The sequence below is a fragment of the Thermobia domestica genome, chromosome 10 (assembly GCF_964235325.1).
Source record: "Thermobia domestica chromosome 10, izTheDome1.hap1.1, whole genome shotgun sequence".
In the NCBI taxonomy this organism is placed as follows: Eukaryota; Metazoa; Arthropoda; class Insecta; order Zygentoma; family Lepismatidae; genus Thermobia; species Thermobia domestica.
In genome coordinates this window covers 136,078,907-136,096,953 of record NC_137463.1, presented here as the reverse complement: position 1 = coordinate 136,096,953, position 18,047 = coordinate 136,078,907, and the positions used below count along the sequence as shown (strand labels likewise).

The 18,047-nt window shown below is 35.8% G+C and overlaps 1 protein-coding gene across 1 annotated transcript in view; it reads right to left on the bottom strand.

Moving 5' to 3' along the window:
• Window positions 1-388: 388 nt before the first annotated feature.
• awd (nucleoside diphosphate kinase) overlaps window positions 389-18,047 on the bottom strand; it is a 64,026-nt gene continuing 46,367 nt past the window's right edge. Inside the window, exon 4 of the mRNA XM_081728595.1 lies at window positions 389-857. Coding sequence (XP_081584721.1) covers window positions 737-857 — 121 coding nt within the window. The 3' untranslated portion in view covers window positions 389-736. The remainder of the gene's footprint in view (window positions 858-18,047) is intronic.

The window sequence follows — 18,047 nt, the reverse complement described above, 5'->3', positions numbered from 1 at the left end:
AAAACGGGTTTGTTATTAACCTGTCCTGCTGGGGAAACCTTCCGAAATTTCGAACATGTATAGAAAACGGAGATATTTTCAAAAAACTTCAAAATAGAGACGCGTCATTTATTTTGCTCATAGTAGTACAATATTCAGAGAACTAAAAAGCCAAAACTCTCTCACCAACTTGAATTTCCCAGTTATTACCGTATTTTGAAAGATGGGTAAATTCCTTTTGCTTTCCGAGTGAGGAACACATTCAGTAAGAATAATAGTTTTTGACTGAGTATCTCCAACTTTCCCCCCAAACGCTTCCAACTCTTCATTAATAAGCTTTTAAGAGTAGTGTCTTGTAAGCTGTGAAACACACCAGTTTAAGGTAAAAACAATAAAACTTTTTTCTCCGTAATTCTTTCATAAATATATTTCATAAAGTCAAAAATCAGAGCATAGCAATCTCAAATGTATATGAATACGGATAACAATTACTGCATTACAAAAAATCGAAACACTGCACAATTCACCGGTTTCAAATACATATTTCATACAAATAAGGAATTTATACTTCCTGAATGCTTGTGGTGTACAAAACTATTTGTCTTATTGAAGTTACAAGTGTCAATGGAATGATACGAAATAAGTTCCACAAGGTACAGAAATCAATTACAAATTCATCCTTTACCGAAAGACCAATGGTATTCAACACTTGACTGTCTAGAATTGAGTTTATAGTAAAATTGACATTTCAATATTTTTAATCTTCATATATCCATTGTGTTGTTACAGGCTGCCAAGCTACCAACTCCTTTGCATCAAACCAAAGATCTATTTCCTTATTAGCAGATTCCACCGAATCTGAGCCATGGATGATGTTCCTGAAAGGAGACCAAACTTGTATTACACTGCACTTATGTTTTAATACAATTTCTTGATCACTATGCTATAATTGATCTGTTATGCAGATTTATATAAAATCAAATAACGTAGTAAACGCTCGTAATGTCATAGGTAGGACGAACCTTAATGGTAAACTTTCAAAAGATTCATAAACCAATCCGTATTTTATTACATCTAACTCAAATACATCCACACTGTTCCAACCATTACTTCTTTTTGTCAACAGATAGTATTATATTACATTAATTTTGGTCTAAAGCTTTTCTGCAAGTCTATATGAAAGTTTACACGAAAGTACAACAACCATTTTATTTAGTAGAAAAGTAAAAATTCGCAACTTTCTAGTAAAAACTACTGTAATCGATTCTTACTGCTGGGGTTGAAATTAAGTGTCAATGTGTGAAATTTAAGCTAGCTTAAAGCTGCTACGCAACTAATAACAAGTTGTCAATGTTTCCATGGAAATGTGTTTCCTAGTTTAGAATATATTATATGTGACAAAGTCAGCACTATTTATTGTCAATAATGGAAAGATTGGCGATAGAAAATGGTCGGTATTAAGCTGGAGACTGGATATCTATGTAAAGAAAAAAAAATTGTTACAATACAAGAATTAAAGAAATTACCACCTTCCATACGTTGATTGTATTTAAGCCCATGGCATGTTATATTGGTATCGACCTGCAACAGCACTTTTACTAGTTGTAATACTTATCATATGCCGTCCAATTTTCACATATAGGAAAAGTATCTAGTTTTTGTACTTTTGTTAAGTCTAGCATTGCCTTCGAAAAGACAAAAATAAGCTGTATTTGAAGAATATTTATTTAACAATCACCAGATACAGCTCAGAGGCCATTTTGCACTGGATAACAACAACAACAATGGAAAAGATTTGGGAAGGTATCGGCCAGGGCCTGTTTACTAGGTACCATCCCGGCATTTGCCTGGTAGGACTGAGGGAAACCCTGGAAAACCTGTCAGGATGGTCGGCAGCGGGATTCGAACCCACGATCTCCCGAATGCGAAGCCAACGCTCTACCACTTGAGCTACTTCGCTCGGTCGAGCACAGAAGCAGCATCCAAATCTGTCAAATATCCTCTTTTGTTAAGCATGTGACAACTTGTGATAAACTAATAAAACTGATTGGATTTCCTTTCAGTTCGAACAGAAAAGGTAGTACCTAAATACGTTCATACTGTTTGATGGTACTGTCCGTGTCAAACAATTTTTAATCTTGTATTTGTTTAAATTAATTTTTAATCTTTTATTTGTTACAAAATACGAACAGGAACTATTCTGTAGGATAGTATCAGTTCCATTAAAGATGCAATGCATCTATATATTTCTGGAAAAACTATGAATGAGTTAAGTTCAAAATGTGGAGCGGATCATCACATTAAGGCCAAATTTTAAGGAATCATTTCAAATAAGTTTAAAGCAGGATACACCAGATACTTTAACCTTTATTTTACGGCTTGTCAGTACACTGCCAGAATAGTAAATCCGTTCTTTCCCGCGTGGCACTGTACTGACACAGGCGAAAGGTCTACTTTGACCCGCGAGCACACCGGTTGAGAACCAACGTTTTTGGTTCCTTTCACTATGGACTATCTCTTCATACAATAAGGCACATCAGTTAAAAAAAAAAAATATGTGTGCTCGCGGGTCAAAGTAAACATTTCGCCTGTGTCAGTACAGTGCCACGCGGGAAAGAACGGATTTACTATTCTGGCAATGTACTGACAGCCGTAAAATAAAGGTTAACTACTAGTGGAAGGGTTTAACTTAAAGCTCTCGTTATTAAATTATGATTCACACTGAAACACAGATATTTATTTTGGACTTTCTGTGAATTTCTATCAATAAGTAAGTGAACATTATAATTCCTGGTTAAGTTTAGGAAAAATAATCACTGTTTAATAGGCCTATAACCGTTCAACAATTTTTTTTAAAAATGCAATGTAACTACTTTCTTACTGTAAATATTTACTATGTCAAACCTTCTGTATTTGGAATGCAATAAAACATGTGCCAAACAAGATTTATATACTAACGTACTATCTTGGCATCCTGAATAAACACGTACACACAATTTGATCTATCTCTGATTATCTATAACCAACTAACCTAACTTTTTTCCTCTGTAACAACTACATTTCAAAAAAAAAAAAAAAAAAAAAAAAAAACATTTGTACGTCTTCCAAAGCTTGAAATTTGGACACCTTTTGTTGGTGTGAAATTTAGGATGGAAGAAAGGAATGCAAAATCTGTACACCAGAAAGAAAAAGTAATTACATCCTGTCAATAAGTTACATGTGCACCTGATGCTCCTTCATTCAGTGTTTCTCATGAAAAGTTTTAGTCCAGTAAACATAAGGAAAATTAGGGCTGTACCCAACAAATTGCAAGAAAAGTTTTTTTACGTTTTCTGATAGAAAAAAATCATTCTAAACAACATATCAAAAATTAGACTTCCCTTTGACTGCAATTTTGGATTCGGTTACTAAACGCCTTTATCGGAAAAAGCAATTATATCTTCTCACAGAATTAAGACAAACTTCGTTCTTTTGTCAAATTGGTGGTAATAGGTACCGTCAAATGGGGTGAATAGAAACATGGGGGTGAATAGAAACAAAACTCCCAGATTAGTTTTGGATTTATCTGGACGATAAATTAATCAAGATAACTGAAATTTCTTAACATAGTCTTATACGGCTAAAGTGTCCAGGGCAGAGACAAAATGTTTTACTGAGTTGGGAACACTGAGGTAGACGGCAGTAGCATTAATGTGTTACTGAAATCCTCAAGGAGTGGAAAATTCTTGAGGAGCAGAAAAAAGGACCTGATAGGAATGTATCAACCATCTCTAAGAACAAATTTCGAAGTCTTCTGGGAAAAAAAAAAAAAAAAGTGTGAAACTGGAGGAAAATATCAGGGCTGGATTTGAAAAGTGTGGAATTTTTCCCCTTTGTCGAGACCTAATACTGAGGATGTTGCCAAGAAAAGACAATGAACGAGAAGAAACAGAACAGCAAAAGTCATCTCAGACTGTAAACCATTCCCTTATGGATCTTCTCAAGAGCATGAGAGAAGATGAAAAAATTAAATAAGGGAAATAGAGAGTACGAATAGATGTTTCTGGTAAGAGTTTTGGTTTGTTTTCTGAAAATGATACATTTTCATCAAATCACAACGAAACTCAACCTACCTTTGTACTGTCGGAAGAGGAGAAAGACAACACTCCAGAAGACAACATTCCAGACGATCACGAACTAGATGATGGTTTTCTAAAGCTGGTGATTTTGCTGTGGTAAAATGAGAAGCTAAAACTCGATGAGACTATTCAGCACCCAAGTGCGAAAATGGGAACATGATGCATATGTGGGAGTGTTTTATAAGAGAGCACATAAACAATGAAATTTTCAGAACGAAACTGTTGGGTTTTATTAGGAGTTCGTCAGCACGCTTTAAGTATATGATAACTTTCGGGCCCCTTCGTGGCTAAGCGGTTAGCGTACGCGCCTTTAGCGTGGGAGACCCGGGTTCGATTCCCGGCGGGAGCTCATGTAGTTCTGATTCTACGTTAAACAGTAGGTCCACGTCTCATATAGCCTCGCTGCTGAACGGGAAGTAAACCTCAAAATCAACTCAACTGATGATAAGTTTCCCTGATGATTTCAGTGGTTTAAATCTTATTCAAATATCATCAAAACTATATGGTCGTTTATACCTATATTGTGCATTGTATTGTTTTATAAGTTTGTAACTTATGTAATACTGGTCTTATTGAACTAATATCTTGCAGGTATCAAATAAATAGTTCGTTTCAACAAATACGCTGTTTCTTTTTTACCATTCCAATAGTATAAAAGAAACAACAATGAAAATAAAGTAATTGTTTCTATTCACCCCATGGGTAGGGGTGAATAGAAACATTAAGAAAAATCAAGGTGAAGAAAAGTGGAGTTGATAAATTAATATGACGTTTACTGAAATTCATTAGCATATTAAGACCTTTCTTTTGGAATAATTTGATACGCGAAATCTTTAACATTACCAGACTTATATTCTCATTTAGCCAAAAATGTGTTTCTATTCACCCCATTTGACGGTAATATGAGGAAAGGTGGTAAAGTCTTGTGATGATACCGCCATATTTAAATATGGCTTCCGTTCTTCCAAAAATTTCGTTACTTCGGTTCGTTACCTGTCTTAATTGGCACATAAATAGAAAGTCGTTAAAGTTTTCAAAAAAATCATTTGAAATGATCGTTATAGAGTAGAATGTCCTCTTTTCGTTGACATCAGAATCATTTCTGTATCTTAAAAACTAAGCGAGCTAGACCATTTTATGTGGCGCGAGTATTGTCTTTTATAACACTGAACTCAGGCATGTAAGGCAACAGGCGTTTTCGTTAATTTATAGGAGCAATTCAAATAATAATAATAATAATAATAATAATAATAATAATAATAATAATAATAATAATAATAATAATTACAACAATAATAACAATAATAATAATAATCAGTGGCGTATTTACGATTTTGTTTCGGGGGCTTGGCTAACTTTCGGGGGTAGGGCTTTGCCTGGAAATATGAAAATTCTGCAAGATATTTCATTTACTTTACTACAGTAAGTAAAATTTCGGGGTGGATTAAGCCCGGGAGTCCCCCCCTTAAATACGCCACTAATAATGTATATCAGATTTTTGTGTATGTGTGTGTGCAGTGTTAGACACCCTCATGTATACATCCAAGTCAGTCATCTGTGCAATTCCTGCCCATGATTGATATGTATCCTGGAAACAAAACATGCATTCTATCAACTCTAATTTAATTCATGAGCTGACAGCGAAATACAAAATGCCAGCAGCTATTGTTACCTTTGATCAGCCATTGATTTGCAAAACTTCTGAAATCGTGAGTTCAGCCGAAAAGAATGTTCGAGTGGAAGGTGCTATATTGTTACTTGAAAGTTTCCATATCTTAATAAATGTATTGGGTGCTGTAGGTATGTTAATGGAAGACAGTGGACAGGAGAGATCTTAGGAACAGTCTACAGTGAAAATACAATCATACATGCTATGTCAGGAAAAGCAGTACAGTGTGTATTACGTGGGGATCTTATGGTCAATCAATGCCTTACAAACTTAAAATTATTTCCAAAATTATTGAAACAGAACCTGGGTTTGAGGGCCACATTACCACGCTAGAACAGTTATACTGTTAAGCTGAAAAGGGTAACAGAGTTGGACATGCTTGAATCAGATTGTATGGCGCGTATAGTTTCTGCTGTGCATGAAAAAATGTGTCAATATTCTCAGGAGTCAAAGACAAGCCGACTTTGGTGGAATTATACACAGATGTTGGGTGTAGTCAGGGAGCTAATTCATGTAGATCGATCAGGATCATGAACAATGCATTTACACGCTATTTCGGCTTGTTTGCCCACATTTGCTGCTGCAGGTCACCAAAATTATCTCAACTCTGCTTACCTGTACCTTCAAATCATGAAAGTTTGGATATAACTAACCCGGAAGTGAATCAAGTTCATGCAGGAATACCATGTCAGACGAAGTAACAAATTCTGTACTGGTCTTAGTTGTGACCTGGTTATTGAGCAGACGCTAATGAGGTCATTAAAAACCACAGAGGATTAACAAGAGGTAATGGAATAGCGAGAAGCAAAGGGCAATATGGACAATTAAAACGATATTGTATGTCTGACATCCGTGAATTACTTCCATTTCTAATTGTAGCTATTTTGGACAACGGTGCTTAACTTTTAGCTTACCGCGTGACACGATTGTGCCAAAAGAGTATATCGGTTGGTTACTGTGTGTCACATTTGTAAGACACGCAATGAGATCTGGTATTTCAGGTACATTGCGCTATAACTCTCCAATTTAAGCTTTTTCGTCCGTTTTTTTCTTCTTTAAGTCCAGAGGCATTGTATAAGACGTTACGTATGGTTTCACACTTCCTGCGTCGAGACATCGTAACGTCATAACTTTAGGTGATGACGTCATAACTTTAAATAATATATTTTCTTTTATTAAGCCTATGTTCATTATTTTTTGGCGGGCTTATCTTTGCACGTAGAAGATTGAAATTTTGCACATTCAGTCCACCGAGTAGTATTTAGCAGATTTCTTTTTCAAATTTCTACGTTAGCAAAAGGGGGGGGGGTCAGTGGGCAAAATGGTAAAAAAAAAAAAAAAAAAAATTAACCAAAAAATCCCCTTTTCACTACTTTTACGACTCAGATACATGATGGAATCACGTAAATGATACCGTCTGGAAGGCAGTTTTATTCTGTATAGAATGATGTGCAAACCATGATCCTAGGGTAATTCGGGATGTCTCAGGGAATTTTTACAAAATATCCTTCTGTATACGGGAATATGGGACATTGTCGGTATATTTTTTTGGCGGGCTTACTTTTGTACCTAGAAGATTGAAATTGTGCACAAACATTCAATCCACCTAGTGGTATTTATCAGATTTTTTTTTTCAGATCTCTGCGTTAAAACAGTGGGGGTACAGAGGGGCAAAAAGATTGGAAAAAGGGATATTTTAACCCAAAAAATCCCTTTCTTCGGGATTTCCCGCCTCAGGTACATGGAGACACGTGCGTCGTACCGTCTGAAAGGCAGTTTATTCTGAAGAGAATGATGTGCGAACCATGACCCTAGGGTAATTAGGGATGTCTCAGGGAATTTTTACAAAATATACTTTTGTCTCAGAGCGGAGATTTAAACTTAAATGAGGTGATGAAGTATGAGCTTTCTCCATGCTCATCTACACTGGAGCTAAACACAAACTTAGAAAGGCAGATAAACCTGCACTTCTTGAAGACATAAAAAAGCATGCTACTCTTACGAATGCTTCAGCCTTTACCCAGGCTCAGCAGTATGTTTCGGTTGGAGGTTCCCTCTTACATAGGCTTAACTGGTCTCATGGAAGTACCTACAGCATCATTGATCATTATCAGGGTGTCTACTAAAATTCCAAAATGAAATTTCGTAACATTCAAAAACTAATAACAGAACCTATATTCTTCAGCTCTTATCTTATCTCTACTTTTTAGGCTGTTCCTTGGAGTGATAAAAGGTTGGTATCTTCTCACACTTGAATAAACTAGTTAGATGCGTAGGTCGTTTCGGCGATGCGATGCGATGCGATTTTTACCGTCACTGCTCAATGATGCCAGCTGAACGACAGTCTCAAGAGCGAATTTGAATGTGAATTAGGCCGAATTTTCATGCATGCGAAAGAAGCGTGCTTTGCTTGCGATTTGGTAGCGTCTAAAGCCGACAACAGACATTTTTGGTGGTGAATTTTGACGTTTTATACAATAGAATGTTCCAGTCTTTACTTATATTCGTACAGATAAAAAAAAAATCGTGACCCTAAAGCTAAATTTCGTGACTTTCTTGACTTTTCTGATTTCATGACTTTTTCATGACTTTCGTGACCGATAGACACCCTGATTATGCATGTTTTGTTGCAGAACGATATGGAAAAAGCAACTTTTCGATGGCTATGGAAAGCTACCCTCAAGGACAGTACTTGAGCGAAGGAAGACAACTACAACAATAGTAGTCAATGTCATGGAAGGAACAAAATTTGCTGAGAAAAAGTAGGACTTCAGTCTCCAATGCAAGCAATAAACAATTATTGATAATGATTACTGTGCCCCTGAGATCTAAAGGATGTAAAGTAATACAAGCAGAGAGAGAAGCAGATGTTGACATTGTAAAAGCTGCAGTTGCTAAGTCACTTACCCAGTGAACAACCCTCGTCGGTAAAGATACGGTTCTACTAATATTGCTTCTCTATTATGGCTATACAGATAACAAGGGTCTGTATCTACAATCAGACAAAGAGAAAGCTCATGTTTACAACATTACTGCCTTGAAGAGCTTGCTGGAGAAAGATGTATGTACAAGCCTGTTATTTGCACATACCTTCACTGAATCAGATACTACTTCACGAATTTTTGGTATTGGGAAAAAGTTTTTGAAAAAGTTAACAAAAATGTTATTTTGCGTGAGTGCACAGATTTTCTGTTCTCCAAATACAGATCCAAAAACTGAGGAAACTCCCGGGGATAAGGCAATGTTATCTTTGTTCAATGGAAAAGAATTCAACACATTAGAATCATTGCGGAAAAACTACATTTGCGAAAAAGTGGCGGATGCTAATTCATTTGTAACACCCAAGCGTTTTCCAGTCAATTTCTGGTACAAAATACCACTCAAAACGAACATACTTTCAGGTCATGACATGGATGGGTTTTAGTCGACATGGATCCTACTAAGTGAGACAGGATTAATGAAGCGGACAAACTGATACCAATAATGATGGATAATAAACTCGCTCCTGACAGCCTTCTAAAAATGATACACAGCACCTGTTCATGTGGATGTATCATACGGAAATGTACGTGTAAGAAATCTGGTCTCGATTTGACAACAACGTGTGGCTCTTGCTATAATGGCAACTATGAAAATGTCATAAATAAACCCCTTATGGGTGATGAAGAAATTTAGGGTGTTTTATATATTAGCATAATATGAACAAATAAAAGGAATTTACAATTCCTTGCAGACAATTCTTTTACAGACATTAAGAGAAAAGTAATACAAGAAGTGATTGTTATTGAATAACATTACATACGTTGTAAACTACATGTATTTTAATGTTAAAAAAAAAAAAAAAAAACCACACACACACACACACATGCCAGTGTTACGCATGCCAATTATTTTGATTTATTGTATAACAGTTTGTAATCATTATATTGTAAATATGACAGCTGGTAATGAGACACTTTCCTGAAATTTACACCATTTTTATTATAATTACATCCTATGATATGCATTACGATTATTATTATAATTTGTAGTTGTTTTCTTTAATCTATAAGAACAATTCAGATACTTCTCTTTATAAAATTAAAGTATTACATTATTTAAAGAAAACGCATGTTGCCTTACATGGCGGAGTTCAGTGTTATAAAAGACAATAGTCTCGCCACATAAAATGGTCTAGCTCGCTTAGTTTTTAAGATACAGAAACGATTTTGATGTCAATGAAAAGAAGACATTCTACTCTATAACGATCATTTCAAATGATTTTTTGAAAACTTTAACGGCTTTATAGTTATGTGTCAATTAAGATAAATAACGAATTGAAGTAACGAAATTTTTGGAAGAACGGAAGCCGTATATAAATATGGCGGCATCATCACAAGACTGTACCACCTTTCCTCATTTATATTATCTATTACCATCAATTTGACACAAGAACGAAGTTTCTATCTTAATTCTGTGAGAAGATATAATTGCTTTTTTCCGAGAAAAGCGTTTAGTAACAAAATCCAAAATGGTGGATCAAACTGGAGGCCAAATGGAAGTCTAAAATTTGCTAATTTTTGATATGTTGTTCAGAATGCTTTTTTTTTTTCTACCAGAAAAACTAGAAAAAGCTTTTCTTGCAATTTGTTGGGGGTCAAACCTTATACTGACTGGACTATTTGTATTATCTTGAGACAATGCATGTGCTGTAAATTTTAAAAATGTGTGAATTGAAAGTAATTTTCCAGGTATAAATAGAGAGCTGACTGCAACAGGATTGATTGGTTTAGGTAAACCGATCTCTTTTCAATGTGTGGCTTAAAATTTATTTGCTAAAAATACAAATAAAATGCTGCATTTCTGCTCATTCTCGGACAATAAAAAATGTCCATCTGAAACTAGTATCTTAGTCCGTACTATATGATGATAGGATCTTAATAATGAAAGTTTAAACAATCGACTTTTTTAAAGATTGAAGTTAATGGTCCAAGAATTTTTGATCATGCATTTAATCATTTCATATTGTACAGGAGACTTGAGGAGAAAGCATGAATCCGTTTAGTATTCAATACTCACCACTTTTAGTTCAGAATTTTAGAAATCTTTACCGTAATTGAAACTTCTGTAATCTGAAATGAATTTTTGAACATGTACTATTTCAAGCTGTGTTTTTGTATCACATTACTTTGATTAGAATATATAAGGGAGGAAGGGGATTAAAAATGTGTACCAAAAATGGGAGGGTTTCAGGAGTCGCTTAAGTTAGGAAGACGAAATTCTGTATGTATGTTCAGCATTAAAAACAACCTGAAGAGTGTCCCAGCGCTTTCGAAAATTTCGCTTCTAAGGAGAAGGGGAAATTGATATCTCTCAGCTTTACTTTTTAATGTGTTTAAATGCCATGAAACAGTATCATCAGAAAAAAGTACAACTTTTCACTCGCAAGGATTATAATCTTCAATTTTTTGCGAAACTTACGAAAATAGATGGCAGTACCGAAGTTAGAAGATGGGATAAGATCTTTTGAGTTAGAAGTTTATCTTCGTTTCTTTTTCTTTTGCAAAGGATGGGGCAGACTGTATGGGGGTGTCGCTCGTCTGCGACCTTCGTAGGAACTTATTTCTCGATACTTCCAGCGCTCTAAGTAGCCCGACAGCACTAAGCACTGCCTAATTGTTTGAAGCTTGGACGTGTTTCCGAAAGTAGTAGTAGTTTTAAGTAATCAGGCCATTTCTTGTACAGGGTGTTAAGAGCATAAGATGAATGGCTCCATCTCATTCACTTATTAAAATGGATGTATTAACATATGCAAATGATATCTGAGTTATAATCAATAAATAAAATTTAGATTAGCCACAATAATATGAAAGATTAATTTCGATTCAGTAGAATCAAAGCAAATTTACGATTTACATTCCTGAAAATGTGAGTTCTATTTTAACTTCCCATCGTCCCGTTAGGGACTATGCTGCTGCCTGCGCTTCTGAATTAAGGTCAGATATGATCTTAGTAACAAATTTGAATTTATCAACATCAACTGAAATTAGCTGTATCTAACACATACAACATACTCTGGAATGCCCGGAAAGTAAATATAAAAACTACAGAGATATTTTGCACTCACCAAGCGATTGAATTCAATTAATGAAAACGCCACACTGATTACTAGGAAACATTTATTTTAATTTCATAAATGAGCTAAAACACACAACATAATATACCCTGGATGATATCTTCCTTGATATTGAAATTTCATTTTCTGCGAAATTGCTATAATAAAATGTTAGGCATCTTCAACGCAGTCCTTCTATGCCTTGTATACAGTGAGATAACTATTCACTATTGTCGAACGGAAGTTCACTGATTGAAACATTACACAGTGTCTTCGCTTTGGATACACTAAAATGGGTATACTCTTAATAGTTCATGGTGTCTGATTTCACCAAATATGAAGGACGATTAGCATTTTTTGAACAGAAAATAATAAAAAGCCTTTTTTTTTTTTTTTTAACTAATGACTAAATAATTGTATGCATATCTTGATAGCTTCAGCAAGAATCACGCTATATCCGCTACGTAAATGTTCTTGAAGATTAACAACGATCAAGAACAGAATATTCTTGATTAAACAGAGCCAATATTATCTTTGTTATAGACAGCAAAATAGTTGTTGCTATCACTAAAATAAACAATGTGCTTCTTCACTCAGTTAATTTAGTTATTATCAACAATACTACTTCAACTCTCCCCTTCTATCGCGGAGTCAATGTGGTTGTCGCGATTATGTATCTTCAACTGTCCTCTCCTTTGTTCTTTGCTAAAACTTTTTCATTTACCTGAATTCATTTACCATCTACTGATTAACGTGGAATCCGAACCACATGAACTCCCGCCGGGAATCGAACCCGGGTGTCCCACAATAAAGGCGTGTAAGCTTAGCGCTTAACCACGAAGGAGCTCCCTACGAAACACGTGTGAGCATTTAAATCTATCTACAGACAAGGAATTATACGCAAACACAAAAGGTTCTAGCACTATCAGCTATTGCGGAATTTCACGGTCTACCTCCAATGACTATCATCAGATCCTGATAACATTTATATAGAATCTGCGAGAAAGTATACTACTTGAAATTTAAAGGAGAATCAAATCGGTACATTTACGTTGAAATTATGCGTAATACGCACACAATGAAGTCCGTTAATTAAGATATGAACAATGTCAGCCGTTGAAGTAACTCCGAAGAATGGATCATCAGATCGTAATAAAATTTACATGGAACCTCTGAGAAAGTATACTGAAACAAAAGAACCATTAAAATCTGCCCACGTATGTTGAATATACATGTATGAACATATGACACATTTACTTATTTTAGAGTAGTCCTAACTTTAAAATTTTGAAAATACTGACGGAGGCATGCTTTGAATCTGTTCCATTACTAAAAGATTACTTCTGGTGAAATTTGGTGCAATTTGAATAGTACTTGGGTGTCGCTACCACTAACAGTACTGTCAGAAATTCTCACTTTTACAAATGTTAAGCATTGATCAATTTGCAATTAATACAATAGCTCTTATTGCGTTTTTCGGTACATTCAGAATTCAACAGATGTCTCCTGTAATGTTTATTACACACGATACTCACTAATCATTTAAATACAGGGCTACTATAAATGATTCATTCATTTTCAAAACTATTACAATACAAACATGAGGATACATGAAAACTGCAAATTCACCAAGTTTATATTGTGCATTCCAGGTAGCACCAGGTGGCAGCACGAGTTAAGTATGTCCAAAATTGAAGTAAAGCAAGAACAGAGTTTTTGTGTTAGAATATGCGATATGTTAGTTAGTTATAGCAGTGCAACGAGCTTTCAGAAGAGAGTACGGAAAAGAACAGCCATATACAGGGTGAGAAAACATTGTGAGTATGCAGTCATTTTCATATATCTATGATGTTTGTACGTGTAATATTTTTGGAAATATGGCCCTTTCAATATGAATGAGTCATTTATAGTAGCTCTGTATAACCACCTTACTAAAACATTTTAAAAAAGGTCTTATCATTGATCATGAAATTTTAAATACATATTTTATATTCTGTGTAATATTAAACAAAATTAATTGTTGTTTTTCATGTATCTTCCTCTAAAGTACTATAGACACACCCTACCCTACGACACATGCTTCTAATATTAAGAAAGGAAACAATTCGTAGTGCAGTGTTCTGATCGTGAAATAATTTAGCAAGCTGTGTTGTGTGGTAACCAGGGTTGGTAAAAGAACATGTTTTTTATTGGAAAAAGAAAACAAAAAGAAACTGTTTTTTGTTTAAACCTTTTTTTTTTTTTGTTTAAACCAGGTTTTTTCGGTTTAAATAATTTGCTCGATGTATTTACCTAGTCTAGCTATAAATTCTGTCTCACACTATTTTGTGAATATATGAAATACCGTTTGAGATTTTTCAATTTTCTTTTAATATGTTATAACCACATACATTCTTTACAATTGGCACCTATCAAACTTCAAAATGTCTACCATTGGCACGCGCACAGGCTTTGAGTCTCTTGGACCAGTCATCTATTGCCGTACGGAGAGTATCAATCGGAAAATCTGCCACTGCTGCCACCAAGGAACTAGTCTTTTCTTGCAGACCATGTCTTCTAACACTGCCCACAATTTGTAGTCCAGAGGGTTTAAATCGGGACTATCAGAAGGCCACTCAGCATTGGAGATGAAATCTGGTACATTGGCCTCCAACCACTGTTGTGTCATCGTTGCCTTATGAGCTGGCGCAGAATCCTGCTGGAGGGTCCAGTGATCATTGATAAACATGGTGTCACTGAAGTCCTTCACAATAGGCTCCAGAATAGTTTCTACATATACCCTGGCACTCATTTTTACACCTTGCTCACAAAAGTGAAGTCTGGTGTGGCCTTCATAGCTCACCCCCCAACAAACCATGACTGAGGAGGTGTGGTGACCTCTCTGAACATTAGGAACTCTCCCACGAACTTCTCGAGAGCTTGCCGCATATATCCTATTATTTTGGCGTTAAAGCTCTCTTCAATGGTAAAGATTTTATCGTCGGTAAAGAGGATTTGCCGATGTCCATTGTTGGCGTACCGCTCTAAGAGCTGTCTTGCTTTCAGTTTCCTCTACTGCTTCAGCTGTGGTGTCAAGAAATGCCCCGTGCTCCGCCGATAAGCTCTGACCTTCAGGTCTTCAGAAAGTAGCCTGGACATTGATCTTGGGGCCATATTGAGCTCCCGTGCCATGATCTTCTGCTTCCGGAGTGGATTTCGCCGCACACGAGCAGCCACTGCTTTAACAGCTGCCACTGTTCTCACACTGTGAGGACGACCATCCGTTGGCCGGTCACGTACACTGTCGGTCTCAGTAAACCGCTGGACTGTCCGGTAAACAAATCTTATGCTGATTTTCAGATGTTTCAGCAGTTTGAAAATCTCACTTGGTGAATTTCCACCCTTATGTAAGGCAATCACTGCAACTCTATTTTCGTACTCACCCCACTCCATGCTTAAGCGAAGCAGATCCACCCGTTCTCTTTCCTTGTTTGACACACACTGGCCGGGCTGACCTTGAGCTAAATTGTATCTTGCCACCTGCACAACAGGTTCTACAGTCAAAGCCAAAAATTTGTGACAGTATTTATGGCTAGACTAGGTATATCACATATGGACAGAAATAAGTTTGCTTCGCCTTGGTGGTATTATACATCAACCGGGTTGTGCTGGAAGGAGTCACATAAGCTTAAAGCGTAATCCAAACCGCTTCTCGGCTTATATCCGAGAAAAATTGTCCTCCATTTGAACTCGAAACCAGAACTAATTAACCACAAATCCGATACATCTGCCGACTCACTCACGAAGACTCCTGATAAATATACGTTGTACTGATGTTTACATATTTGTTAATATAATTGTGGAGTCATTTCAGAAGGACAAAAATATAAACAGTGGCACAAATGAAACCATTATACAGAAATACATATGAACAATTTCAAAATACTGCAGAGTACAGAAGAACTAATTTAGTCCAAGTTAGTTCACTACGATTTTTATTAGTCCAAGTTAAAGAAATACGAAGACTTAATTTGCATATCAGTAAGAAAAGTGAATAAAGATACGAATTATTTCAGTACACTTTGGTTCTGACCCATTTATACCTAAATATATACCAAAGATACTTCTGATTTCAATAAATGCCTCTCATTGGGTTTCTATGACTCCCCCCACCCAAAAAAGTACGGCACTTCGATGTAGTTTACCAACAGTAAACATTATTAAAACGAAACAATATTTAGAATTTTTCTTTGATTGCAACTGCATAACAATAATAATAAACTATAAAAAAAAACACAAAAGAAACATTCATAAACTAATAAGAACAAAAGTTGCTTTTGTAGCATAATCTCCTTGAGTACTGAATGGGGCATTTAGGTCTGAATATAATATAATACGAATAATATACGGGAGTGAAACGTGATAACCTACAAATGTGTTTTCATTAAGATTTTACGAACAGTTTTCCTTTACTGGTTTAAACCATTTTTTTATTATTATTTCTTTTTTTTTAAAAAAAAAGCATGAATGACTACCGCAAAACCAGCTAAACCTCGACGACGAACGTTTGGTAAACTGGACAACAATCAGGCGAAATACCTGGAATCTTCGAAGCAGGAAGTACTGACAGTTTTCATTTGCATCTAACTGAAAACAAAACTGTTCGAGAAAGTGCTACTTTAGCTGCAGAAGCTGCTACTGGGATCTTGGACAACCATGGATACCTTCTAGTCTTCGGAAACATATTTCAACTCTTGAAAAGATCTTTCATAAATAATCATAGGTATTCTTGTAATTATTGGCATGTCACGTCGCGCATCTGACAAGTTTCCATGCTACATAGTCTTCAGCTAACCTCTTCTTCACATACGATTTTTCTGATTTGATAGCGTCCATCAACTGTAACCTCCGCCTCTTCCATTTCTTTCCTGCCACCATACCCTCTAGGACGTCCCTCATGATACAGTTTCTTCTCAGGCAATGCCCCAAGGAGTTTCACTTTCTCTTTTTAATTACCCCTAAAATTGTTTTTCTCTCTATCACTACTTTTGACGCCCTCTGATTCCTTTTCCACCCGACCCTGCTAATTGTTTCCTTGTCCTCACCACAGTTCAAAAGCTTCCATCCTTTTTTTTTTCTAAAGAAAAATCCTTTTTTTTTTAAGAAAAATCACTTTTGCGTAGTAACGTTCATGTTTCTGCCCCATATAGCACAATACTCCATGCGATGTATTTTATGGATTTTTCTCAGCTCTTTATTCAAGGCCCCACAAAATAACTTCTTTCTCCTAAAGGCTTTTTTCGCCATTCCTATCCTTTTTATTTTACGTTTACACTTCATATCATTAATAACACTACCTAGGTATCAAAAACGGGTCATGAATGACCAAAGTTGAAGAAAAATCAAAGTAACAAAGAAAATATCGAAAACAGTAAGCGACAAAGGAACTACTTTCAACAACAGTATCATTTTTTTTTTTTTTAATTACATTATCCATTATTAAAATAGAATATTGTGTATTTCCTTTAGCTCAGCGGGAAGAGGGGACACTGAAGAAAAATTGCAGGAGTTAAGATTCTAGAAAAAAGGGAAGCTAGGGCAAGGGAGAGAGCGAAGAAACATCAAAAGAGTCTTGAAAGGAGTAAGAGGGAAACAAACTAAACCTCGCGTTTTATTGTATTTCTCATTCTTCAGCAGTAATTCTGAAGAGGTGAACACCCACTTTCGGAATTCTGCAGCTTTTGAAATTGAGATTGGACGGCCTGCTACAAAAAGAGGAAGGAAGCAGTTTATGACACCGGGTTTAGCAGCTGTACTGGATCGTACGAAGGTCAGTGATCGAAATGTCACAGTATTACTTGATGAAGTACGAGAAAGTTTAGGTTAAAAAATAGGGGAATTTTATGTAAATCGCTCAATTCATCGTAATCGTATTAAGCTTAGGAAGCATCAATTACGGACATAATTTCTCAGTTTAATCCAACGGTGCTGCTTGTTGTACATTGTGATAATTGCTGCCAGATCTTACTGGTAAAAAGTTATTGATCGTCTTGTTATTTTAGTTAGCGGAAAATTGCGGCGGCAACCGGATTGGAAATGAGTATAGCTGTTGTATAAATGTGAATTTTACTGCAAATGTGAAAGGTATATGTTTTCATACTACAGCGTCAAATACAGAACGAATAAAAATTAAGAATGTGTCTGGGTT